Here is an 11,687-nt window from a genome sequence, read left to right on the forward strand (position 1 = left end):
AAAAAGTCCTTGAGTAGTCTGAGTACTACTTGGCAACAACTGAAAACATCAGTGTGTTATCAACATTCTTCTGGTACTAAATCCAAAACACAGCACTGTGCTGGCTACTATGAAGAAAATTAACTCTATCCCAGCCGAAACCAGGACAGGGTGCAGGGCTGGGGGTCCTGTGCTACATCCCCCTATGCCTCTTTCCTACAGGGAGACCGGCATGAAGGGCCAGATCCTGGTGAATGGCCGGCCGCGGGACCTGCGTACCTTCCGTAAGATGTCCTGCTACATCATGCAGGATGACATGCTCCTGCCACACCTCACCGTGCTGGAGGCTATGATGGTGAGCAATGAGGGAGCCAGGCAGCCTGCTGGACTCTGTGGGGCATCCTGTGGACTGCGTCCTCGGGCACTGAGCCCACACTGACATCAGGCATTTCCAAGGGCTCTGGAACACAGGAACAAAATCCTGCTGTTCTTGCATCCTGAGCTACCACTCCCAGCCCTCAGCTGGGCAGGGATGGAGCCACGGTGCAGCCGATTCCATTCCCTACATCTGACAGTTGCGTCTCCCTGCCCATCCTCTCCTTGCAGGTCTCTGCTAACCTGAAGCTGAGTGAGAAGCAGGAGGTGAAGAAGGAGCTGGTAAGTGCAGAGGAAGGTGGGGCCAGGGCCCCTCATCTCTCCCCAGGACAGGGACAGTAGGGAAGGGAGGGCCCTGAGGGGACTGAGGGATGCCAAGGGGCTCCCAGTGATGGAGGTCTGAAGGGAGGTGGCAGGGATGGGGTGAGGGTCTATGGGAATCCATGGTGAAGGAGGCTGTCTCACAGGTGAACGAGATCCTGACGGCCCTGGGCCTGCTGGAGTGCTCCTACACCCGCACCATCTCGCTGTCTGGGGGCCAGCGCAAGCGCCTGGCCATCGCCCTGGAGCTGGTGAACAACCCTCCCGTCATGTTCTTTGATGAGCCCACAAGGTGAGGCTGCAGGGGCTGGGGCTCCCCAGCACTGCTTGCCCAGCTGGGCTTCCCCTGCTGGGGGACAGTGGGTCCCAGCACCCTCTGGAGCACAGCAGGGCTGTGAGACCTGAGGGCGGGATGTGACTGTGCCCACCAGGGCTCCAAGAGGGCTGGGGCACGGCAGGGCTGGGGCTGCAAAGGGATGCTTTTCTCCATTGACCTGGGAGGAGGGTACCCACAAGGGGAGGCAACTGGGGACATCTTTAAGATACACTTCTCCCTCTCTCAAATCTTCCCTTCTCTTTCTGCTGTCTCTTTCTCCTCTACCCCATCCTGTGTGGCCACAGCGGTCTGGACAGTGCCTCCTGCTTCCAGGTGGTTTCCCTGATGCGGTCGCTGGCTCAGGGTGGGCGCACCATCATCTGCACCATCCACCAGCCCAGCGCCAAGCTCTTTGAGATGTTCGACAAGGTTTGGGCTGGGCTAGGACACAGAATTCTTCAGGGGTGCAGGGTCCGTCTGGCCCCAAGACTCAGAAGAGAGGCCATGGGAGGGATGGGCTGCAGGCATTTGACCTGGGGCTTGTGTGGCACACAGCCCTGATGGCTGGGGTCTGGCAAGGGTGCCCTATGTCACCCTAGGACAGGGGGGGTGGGTAGGAGCAGGTGACAGTGCCCCTGGCTGCTCTGCACCTGCCATATCCTGGCTTTTTCTTGCAGCTGTACATCCTGAGCCAGGGCCAGTGCATCTTCAAAGGCGTCGTGACCAACCTCATCCCCTACCTGAAGGGTCTCGGCCTCCACTGCCCCACATACCACAACCCTGCTGACTTCAGTGAGTGCCTCTGCCCCAGCTGGGGCCGTGGTGGGGAGCAGAAGGTGACAAGGTCCAAACCCAGTGCCCGGGTTGCCGAGGGAGCAGGGCTGCCTGTGCCCTTCCCTTTAGGTGCTAGCTGGGGGGTCATGGCCTGGGCCGGCTGAGCAAAGTGACAGCAAGGGCTGGCTCAGCACCTCTCAGTGGTCCTATTCTTCTCCACAGTTATCGAGGTGGCCTCAGGAGAATACGGGGACCTCAACCCTGTCCTGTTCCGCGCTGTCCAGAATGGCATGTGCACCATGGCTGAGAAGAAGAGCAGCCCTGACAAGGCAGATCCGTCATGCCCAGCACACTGTGTGACGGTGAGCGGGGATGAGAGGAGCCTCCTGCAGTGATGGGCAGTGGCAGGTAACAGGGTGCCCACCCAGGGACACCTCAGTCCCCCCTGCCTCGCTGTGCACGGATATCATCTGATGCCTAGAGCCCCTTGGACATGGTGGGAAGCATGGAGGTGTTCAGCCAGCCTCCACTTGTCTTGTGCTTGCAACAGCTCTGTGCTTGCAGCTGGCAGTGCCTGTTCTCACCAGGGGTGCTCACAAGGGGCACCCTGGGAGCATTTGGCTGCCATCCTAGTAGGGATCCCATGTTGTGAGCTTAACCCATGTCCCTGACTTGTCCATGGTCTTGCAGGATGTGGACCACATTGAGAGCCACACTTTTGCCACCAGCACTTCAACCCAGTTCTGCATCCTCTTCAAGAGAACCTTTATCTGCATCCTAAGGGACACGGTGAGGGCAAGGGAGGCTGGGCCAGGGCTGAGCGCATGGGGCATGTTGGTCACTGGGGGTAGGTGGAGACAGGAATTGAATGGGGGCTGGAGTGGGGCTCACCCCTGAGGAGCAGGCAGGCTCCCCAGGGATACTCATGGGATGTGTTCCTGCCTTGCTGAGCCCCTGTACCCTCTCTGCCTGCAGGTGCTGACCCACCTGCGGTTCATGTCCCACATCTGCATCGGGGTGCTGATCGGGCTGCTCTACCTGCACATTGGCAACGACGCGGGCAAAGTCTTCAACAACACTGGCTTTCTCTTCTTCTCCATGCTCTTCCTCATGTTTGCCGCACTGATGCCCACCATCCTCACCTGTAAGGAGCTCCTTCCCCCAACACTCATTCCCAGCCCTTGGGGCAGGGGAGTGCTCCAGCTGTGTGGGGTGTCTGCTGGGTGGTATATGGTGGAGCTAGATGAATTGCACAAAAGGGGGGAAAGAAGAGAGGAGAGGAAAACAACTCAAACAAAGAAGAGGGGGAAAATGTCTGGGTATATTCCAGTTTTGCCCTTTATTTAATGTTTGTCTATAATGTACTTGCTGGCTCAAAGCAGAATGCTGGAATTTTTTTCTTTTTTTTTTTTTTTTTTGCTGAGAAAATGTCTGTAAAGCTGCATTTTCAGCTGTTTTACCTCTCACTTCCTCAGAAAGTTTGCCTAAAAACCCCCAGCCAAGCTGACTTTTCCATGCAGGAAGTTCCCCCATGGGTCACTGACTTGGTGAAGATCTGGGCACCCACTCGTGGCACAGGCAGGAGGCCTGGTGCTCTGTGCCGGGGCAGCATCACATCTGCCTGCACTGGGGCGGGTGGGAGTATGGGCTGGAGGGCACTGCTGGCTGCTCACTCCTTGTTTCCATGCAGTCCCCCAGGAGATGTCTGTATTCCTGCGAGAGCACTTGAACTACTGGTACAGCCTGAAAGCCTATTATCTGGCAAAGACCATGGCAGACGTGCCCTTCCAGGTGAGCTTTCGGCTGGACTAGAGCATGGCTCCGATGCTGCTGTGCCTTCCTTGGCACAGCCAATTGCCCAGCTACCCCAACACCCCGGGCTGGCCTTTGAGGGGTCCCTGCAGCCCTCCAACCCCCGAGAAGGGTCTGTGGGGTGAGATGGCCATGGGTCCAGCAGAGCGGTGTCTTTGCTTGCTCCTCTCCAGGTGATCTGCCCCATCGCATATTGCAGCATCGTGTACTGGATGACGGGTCAGCCACCTGAAGCCACGCGCTTCCTCCTCTTCTCTGCCCTGGCCACTGCCACGGCCCTGGTGGCCCAGTCCCTCGGGCTTCTCATTGGAGCTGCTTCCACTTCCTTACAGGTCAGATGGGGCCCCGGCTTTGCCTGTTATGTGGAGAAGGTGGGAGAGTTGCAGGGGGTCCCATGACAAGAAGGGGTGGAGGGAAGTGTTTCCCATAGGCAGGCGTGTGAGTGCCACAGGCAGTGTGCCCGGGGACAGGGACATGACATCCAGTGGCCTCTGCTCCCCAGGTGGCTACCTTTGTGGGGCCCGTCACTGCCATCCCCGTCCTGCTCTTCTCGGGCTTCTTCGTCAGCTTCAAGACCATCCCCACCTACCTGCAGTGGAGTTCCTACGTCTCCTATGTCAGGTGGGACCCCACGCTCTGGCCAGAAGCTCCCTGCCCTGGGGCTTCCATGGGCTGGGGAGAAAATGGGGCTGCCTGGGGCATGCGATGACTCTCGTGATGTGCTCTGCCCTAGGTATGGCTTCGAAGGTGTCATTCTCACCATCTATGCCATGGAGCGCGAGGACCTGGAGTGCCTCGAGGACTTCTGCCCTTTCCAAAAACCCATCAAGATCCTGCAGGAGCTGGACGTGGAGGAGGCCAAGCTCTACCTGGACTTCCTCATCCTGGGCATCTTCTTCGTCATCCTGCGGCTCCTGGCTTATCTGGTCCTCAGGTACAAAGTCAAGTCAGAGAGATAAAGGGGCTGTGGAGCCCCGGTGCCGTTCCCGGGCCTGGCCTGCTGTGAGAGACGGTTCTGCAGATGGATGCAGTGCTCCTAGCAGGTCACGGACCGTGGCGGAGGCGTCGGTAGGTGCCAGCCAGGCCTGGCTCAGTCGAGAAGGGTTTTGAGACATCTCGGAACTGTTTTAACCTTTCCACACACTCTCCATTGCAAACGTTTTGTACAGCCCTGGCATGTGCCATCCTCTCCCCAAGAACTGCCAAACCCCACGGAGCTTGGATCCTCTTTTGTTGCCCCTGCCCAGCACTGCCCTTCTCCGCCAAACACATTGGGACACCGGGGACAGCCCTGTGGAGGTGGCTGTCTGCTGAGCAAGGCCGAGAGGAGCCGGCTGCCCCGGGCAGGAGGGGAGCAGCACCCAGGGGCTGCCTGATCCTGGGGCTGAAGCCGGGAAGAGACACCTGCAGAGCATGGATCGGTAGCACAGCACATAGCCCCATTGCCCCCCTGGCCAGCATGTGTGTCAGTGCTGAGAGCCCAAAGATGCAATAGGCCAAGTTGCACAAGGCTTTAGCGTTTCCTGTCCCCGTAGCCACAGAAATTGCTGCATCCCCTTTTTCTTTCTGCATAAATCCCCCCTCTTTTTTTTTCTTTTTTTTTCTTTTTCTTTTTTTTCTTTTTTTTCTTTTTTTTCTCCCTTTTTTTCTCCCTTTTTTTTTCTCCCTTTTTTTTTCTCCCTTTTTTTTTCTCCCTTTTTTTTTTTCCCTTTTTTTTTCTCCCTTTTTTTTTCTCCTTTTTTTTTGTCCTTTTTTTTCCTCCTTTTTTTTCCTCCTGTTTTTTCCTCCTTTTTTTTCCTCCTTTTTTTTCCTCCTTTTTTTTATAAACCTCACTGCTTCCCAGTCTGCCTGGAGGGGAAAGGGAGCCAGCAGGCAGAGAAGGACTTGGGGCTCTGTCTTGGACTTCTGTTCAGATGCCATCCACAGAGATGGGATCTTCAAACCTGGGGATGTGGCAGGGTCTGTGAGAATGGGACAGTACTCTTAGATCTTAGGGAGTCTCACATTCAGTCCTTGTTGTCTTTGGAGTCTGAGCCAAGAGGATAAAATCAACCAACACGGAGAGAAGTGACTGGTCCCTACAAGTGCCACGTGGAGTGGGGAGGATTTAGGTTCCCATACCCTGCCAGCGCCAGGCAGCTGAAAAGCAGGACTGGGCTCAGCGCTGCCATCGCTGGAGCCTCTGCTGCAGGAGAAGAGCTGGCCCTGAGCCCTTCCCTTGCACCATCTCGCTCCTCACTGCTCTTCCCTTGGCACAACTGTGGCTGTCTGAGCAGAACAGGGAGGACGAGCCTCGCCCAGCACCGTCTGTCTAAGGAGGGGACGCAAGCCCCAGGGACGCCTGGCCTCATCACAGTGCAAACCTCCCAGGGTAGCACTGTGCAGAAGGGTGTCCCAGCAGCGCCAGAACTGGAAAAGAGGTGAGATCTTGGAGTGGTTTGTTTGCATTGGGCAACCCTGACACTGGGAAGGGCTTTGTGCTTTGTGACTGTTATCAGGAAAAGGTCCCTTTTGGCAAGTGACTCCGATGGCTCCTCCAGTGGCTCCTCCAAAGTCACCTGCCTCTCTACATCCCTTGCAGAGGCAAGGCATTTCGGCACCTCACTGGCTCTCCAAAGGAACAGACCTGAGACAAGAGCTGATGGAGCATCCGCACGCGTTGCTGCGCTGGGAGCACAACACGCTGCTTAGCCTCATGACACAGGCCTGTCTGTGGGTGTGCTGGCACTGGTGTTGCAGGGCTGCACTGGTCACCCACGCACATGGGAACCCACTGCTTTTTAGTGAGCACGGACATGGGGAAGGCAGCTCTGCCCCATCCTGGTATGCTGAGCCCTGGTTCAAGTGCAGTCTGTGAGATGCTGCCGCGAGCACACTCTGAGCAGCAGAAGATTGCAGGGCAAATGCCAGATTTCAGCAAAATCCTTGAAACTGTGCTTTGCTTTTACTGGCTCGTGTTGGGACTGCTCCACGCAGCAGGGTCTGGCTGGTCTGCAGGTGGATGGCAGACGTGGGGCAGCACTGATGCTGGGCACTCAGCAAGGTCAGGTTTCCCCTGCCTGGACAGCATCGCTGCGACAAGCTTGTAGCCATGGGGCTCTCCTGTACAGAGGGCCTGGAAGCAGGACATGTCCAGATGCCCTTTCCATGCTGAGCACTGGGGTTTTCCCCAGGGGCTCTTGTCTGACTTATCGCTGTCCCTCACAAAATTCCCCTCCGCTCCTGGATCCTCCTTCACTGGCAGCCCTGTGCCATGCTCTGCAATGGAGCCATGCCAGCCCGGGGGTGCTGCAGTCTCCTGGGCACAATGCTGCCAATTGCAGCTGCAGGGGCACGGTCAAATGGGGGATGGTCCCCACATCTTCTTTGTCACCAGGTGGAAGGATGGGCAGGGAGCCAGGGGGATGGTGGAGCTGCAGACTGTCACCCTTCTCCATCTCACTGTCAGTGGGGCTGATGAGACCAGTGCCCCAGCTCTGTCCTGCTCCGGGGCTGTGGTTAGTTAAGCCTTGCCCAGCACTGGGTGTGCACTGCTGGGCTGAGGGTTTTCCCCTGGACGGATACCAAGGTTGGTGGGAGATGCCAATGGTGCAGCTTTGCACAGCTCCTGGCTCCTGCCCGCTCCCCGGCAGCAGGGGCTCTCTTGGTGGGTCCTGCTTCCTGCACACCGGAGGCACTGTGTCCCCAGGGCTGTGTCCTGCTGCTGCCTGCACCCAGCACACGGTACCTCCTGGGACACCCCTGTGCCATAGCAGCCAGCGCCACCACCACTTCCAGAAGGACCAGGATGAGATGGACTAGCGACAGCCCATGTGTGGAGCGGAGGGGGCTACCAGCAGGCACCCAGGACTGCCACTGCCCATGTCCCCTGCGCACAGGGATGCTGCAAAAGAAGCCTCTGTTGGCCAGCCTCTGCTGCTTGCAGAGAAATGCCATGGGACTGGCTGCCTGAGCTCAGCGTGGCCAGAGGGAGACTGCCGGGGCACGTAGCTCCACAGGTGACTGCTTGGACCACTGCTGTCTGGGAGGGGGCAGTTGGCAGCGCCCCCAGGATCACCAGGACAGCTCAGCACAGCCCAGGCCTCCTGCGCCGGTGAGTGCACTGGTTGCAGAGTCCCATCTGACCAGGTACGCAGCCACTGCAGGGCAGAGGGCCGGGGCGAGCCCTGGAGATGGAGGATGGCTGTGTCCCTGAGCTGGGCAAGGGCGCTGGGGCAGGTGCACCTCGTCCCCAGAGCAGTGGGAGGCCTGGGGTGCCCTGGAGAAGGGCACTGCTATTCCCAGCAGAGCTGGCAAGTGAACGTGTTGGTATGAAGGGGCCGCGATGAGTGAGGGATCTGGGCACCCCATGGCACAGGCAAAGGCACCCTTGGTGGTGCCCAAGGGCAGACGGTGCCCAAGGAGTGAACTGAGCTGAGATGCCAGAACGGGGCCATCCATTGCCTCATCCCTCTCAGTGAGGACAATCCCAGGCACAGTGGAAGGCACAGAGAAATGCAAAGGGACCGAGCATGTTTGCACCAAGCCCCACAGGCTAATGTGGCTGGGCTGAGCACTTGGGGTTTATTGCCCCTCTGCTGCCTGGGTGGCCCCCTGCCCCGCAGGAGCACGGTGAAAGGGGCTATCTCTGCCCTGGCATGGCAGAGGAATGGGGTGCAGCTGCTCTTCTCTGGGGGTCCCTTAGTGGAGCAAGGCTGGGCCGCTCCAGCCCGCTGGCTAGCAGGCATCTCTCTGGTATGGTCTCTCCAGGACAAGATAGGCACTGAGCCAGGCTGTGGCAGGACCCCTTGGCAATGATACTGGTCATTTTGTGGTGTGGGGCCAGGGGTGCATAGACTGGGTCTTGCCTTGTCCTGAGTGGGTGGAGAGCACCCACGTGCTGGGTTGGCATGCAGCACCGAGGATGCACTTTATCAGAGCAGGGGAGCGGGGCCGTGGGTGCTTCTGGCTACAGGAATCCCACCAGGGAACGCGTCTGGATAATCATGAGGAGTGTGATGGAGGAGAGCAGGCTTCTTCCCCCACACCTCCTCTCCCCTCCTGCCCTCTGCCTTCCCTTGCAATGCACTTTGAATGGATGAGGATGTGGTTCAGGCCGTGGCTCCAGCTCCCTGGGAGCACTGGTTGAACTTCAACTCATCTAAAACTGCTTCAGCCCCCTAGCCTGGCTCCTTCAGCCCACAGGCACGGTTGCATCAGGTACTGCCTCTCCCCCATGCGTGCTGTGAATGCAGGCGGGCAAGCAGGGGTACAGCCTCTCACCTCCATGCATGTCCAGGCCACCTTTGTCACCTGCACAAGAAGAGCAAATGCATCACCTGGCTGGTGATAGGGTTTGCTGGAGCGGAGACTGGGCTAGTGCAGGAAGGGGAAGGGGCTTCTCCCAGGGTTTCATCCCTCTCTCAAATCAGGCAATAAAACAGTGTTTCATTCTCACGGTGTGTGGACACTAATTGTCCTGTCCCTTTGCCATGGGAGCTCCTGGTGCCACAGGCAACCTGCAGCTACCTGGGATACCTTCATGCATCCCTGCCATGCTGGACTTTGTGGTTTCCCAGTCTTGGCCTTGTCCACGTGTGCAGAGGAGGTTGTACAGTGGCTGCATGTGTGATGCAGGGCAGGGATGGACCATGCAGAGAGGTGCAGCTGTTGAAACTCATGTTCCCACATGACTGGAGGTGTGCTGTTTTCTTTCCTTGGGATCATTTGCCAAAATAAGAAGCAGGTAACAGCTCATAGGCCAAGGGAGTCTGCTCACACACCCGTAGCTCTGCTGTGGTGGGTGGCATTTGCCTGGGTCCTTTTTCCTTGCTGGGGGGAGGCTGCGATGCGGGGCCAGGGCTCCACTCCCCACAGCTGCAGCCTGGCAGGAACCAGGCAGGATGGAGGTGAGCCCCTGGGCTCTGGGGGAGCACGGGGCTGCTGGCAGGGCCCTGCTGGCTCTCTGGGCTGTGCTGCACATGCAGGTAAGTGTCCCACAGGGACAGGGTGCCCAGGTCCTAGCTTGCTGCTGGTGCTCACCCGTGTCCGGAGGGCCCCAGGAGCTGTTGAGCAAGCAGAGATGTTGCGGCTTATTTCAGTCTTTCTGAGGTGCCAGCTGTACTTGTTGGATTTCACACATCAATAAAACTTATATTTATAGTGTACTGCCTGGATACCTCCCCTCCCCGAGCGGCCAGAGGGCATGCACGCAAGGGGAGATGTGCATGCCTGGGTACCCAGCAGGGGTGTGGAGGTGGGTGCTGGAGGGGCAGCATGGGGGCAGGTAGCTGTACCCATTGCTGGGGATGGGTGCCAAGTGTGTGCAAAGGCGTGCAGGGGTGTGCATGTCTGTGTGGGCTCTGTGCAGGCCTTTGGGGTGCGAGCGTGGCCTCTGGGGTTACCCGGGTCTGAATCCTTGGCCCCAGCACCCCTGGCTCCGCTGGGATGGGCCAGCGCTCCCTGGGACAGCACCCAGGGATGGAGCTGGGCTGCCCTGCCAGAACAGCTTCCTCCAGTATCTTCTCCCTGTGGGGCTGTGCTGTCCCACTCCCTGCTCCATGCCTTGTGTGAGGTGGAAGCAGCTCAGCATGGGGGGATTTCACTCCAGAGCAGGACTTTCATTGTGGGGTCCTTGCACAGCTGGGCACCAGCTGGGGATGCAGAGCCACCAGATGTCTCCGGAGGAAACCTCCCTTTGCAGCACTGCTGGTAAGACCCCAGGACCACCACCCTCCCCCCCCCCCCCAATACGTGTGTCCCTGTGTTTGGGGGTAGAGATGTTTTTCTTTGCTGTTGTGCCTGCCGGCCTCTCTACCACATCCCTGAAACGGGGCCATGGCTGCTCACTTCGCCCTGCTCAGCAGAGCTGGCGGGCGCTGTGCGTGGGGCAGGATGGGACAGGACGGCGTTGCAGGAAGTTAACGCTACAAAACAGCCGCCTCCGGAGAGGAGCTTCTTCCCAGGACAGAGATGGAAGGAAGTGGCTGAGAAGCACTGGACTCTCCTCCACGGACCCCACGAGCTCAGCACCTGGCGGCACGAGCACAGGGAGCTGTGGGCTCAGCCTCCCTGGCGAGGAGTCCTGCTGGAGGTAACACCACCGCTTTCGGCGCGGCCATCGCTCTCGCCTAGCTCAGTGCCAGCCTTGCCATTGCCCTGGGCTCCTGGTCCCCGCACTGCCAGGGCCCCGGTCACTGTGTCCCTCCGGACACGGAAGCAGGGAGGCGGGAGACCACGGTAACTAGAGAGCAAGGGCGTGTGGGCCAGGCACGCACAGGGGTCCCTGAAGGGGGACCGCAGCAGACGAGCGGCGCGGGGCCCTCTGCTTGGCGGCGTACCCTGGGCGGCAGAGGGTGCTGGGAAGGGGCTGGGAGCCGGGTATGGGGACGCATGGGGGTTCGCTTCCTGCAAAAGCCTTGAGGCAAGGACACCCAGGTTCAAGGTCAGCTCCACTGCCCCCACCCCCGTGCCTCAGTTTCTCCGTCTGGATAACACGACGAGGGACTGCAAAAAGCCCAGGTTGTAGGAGTTGTGAGCAAGCTGTCGCCCTGCTTGTCCTCTCCTGGGGGAGGCCAAATGCAGAGAGATTTGCACGCTGTCCCTTCCTGTGTGCTGGGGTTTGCCTACACCCTCCCCGTGCCTCAGTTTCTCAGGACATTGGTGGCTGTGGGTGCAATCTGTGTTCCTGCAGGATCACCCTACTGAGCTGGGGTTACTCAATACTGTCACAGCCAGTTCTGCCGGACTGGATGGTACCTGGGCAGGTAAGACTGGGCAGGGCGCTGCTGTGCCACATCCCTGGGGATCAGAGCTGCTGACCCCATCCTGCTCTACCCTGTAGAGCCAGGCCCATGTGGGAAAAGCTGTCCGAGCACCCTGAGAGCTACTGAACCCCTTGTCCACCTCTGGAGGTGGGTGCTTTGCCTAGGAAAAATTATCTTATGCTGGGCTGGACCTGGTGCAGCCCCGAGGGACCAGCTGAGCCCTCACAGCCCCCTTCCAGCCTGTGCCCCCACTACTGAGGGCTGTAGCCTCCCCGGCTGCTTTAAATGGGAGGAGGCTCTGCTCAGCCTCCCTGCCTGCTGCAGCCGCCTCGGCCTGGCAGGCCTGGCGAGAGGGCTCAGTGGCT

At 58.9% G+C, this 11,687-nt stretch overlaps 2 protein-coding genes across 3 annotated transcripts in view; both read left to right on the top strand.

The window, feature by feature from the left end:
• Window positions 1–4,791, top strand: part of ABCG4 (ATP binding cassette subfamily G member 4) — a 7,906-nt gene extending 3,115 nt beyond the window's left edge. Inside the window, exons 3-14 of the mRNA XM_009638419.2 lie at window positions 202–334; window positions 586–636; window positions 822–967; window positions 1,297–1,420; window positions 1,669–1,783; window positions 1,988–2,127; window positions 2,456–2,554; window positions 2,741–2,909; window positions 3,456–3,556; window positions 3,751–3,909; window positions 4,080–4,198; window positions 4,311–4,791. Of these exons, the coding sequence (XP_009636714.1) occupies window positions 202–334; window positions 586–636; window positions 822–967; window positions 1,297–1,420; window positions 1,669–1,783; window positions 1,988–2,127; window positions 2,456–2,554; window positions 2,741–2,909; window positions 3,456–3,556; window positions 3,751–3,909; window positions 4,080–4,198; window positions 4,311–4,536 (1,582 nt within the window). The 3' untranslated portion in view covers window positions 4,537–4,791. The remainder of the gene's footprint in view (window positions 1–201; window positions 335–585; window positions 637–821; window positions 968–1,296; window positions 1,421–1,668; window positions 1,784–1,987; window positions 2,128–2,455; window positions 2,555–2,740; window positions 2,910–3,455; window positions 3,557–3,750; window positions 3,910–4,079; window positions 4,199–4,310) is intronic.
• Window positions 4,792–10,423: 5,632 nt separating this feature from the next.
• NLRX1 (NLR family member X1) overlaps window positions 10,424–11,687 on the top strand; it is a 7,856-nt gene continuing 6,592 nt past the window's right edge. The window contains exons 1-2 of one of the 2 annotated variants that reach the window (XM_035893938.1): window positions 10,558–10,649; window positions 11,400–11,469. The gene's annotated coding sequence lies outside the window, so the exon portion shown is untranslated. Of the gene's footprint in view, window positions 10,650–11,399; window positions 11,470–11,687 lie in introns of both variants that reach the window. The other variant, XM_009638420.2, reaches the window with a different exon arrangement.

The sequence above is a fragment of the Egretta garzetta genome, unplaced genomic scaffold (genome assembly GCF_000687185.1).
Source record: "Egretta garzetta isolate BGI_Z169 unplaced genomic scaffold, ASM68718v1 scaffold365, whole genome shotgun sequence".
In the NCBI taxonomy this organism is placed as follows: Eukaryota; Metazoa; Chordata; class Aves; order Pelecaniformes; family Ardeidae; genus Egretta; species Egretta garzetta.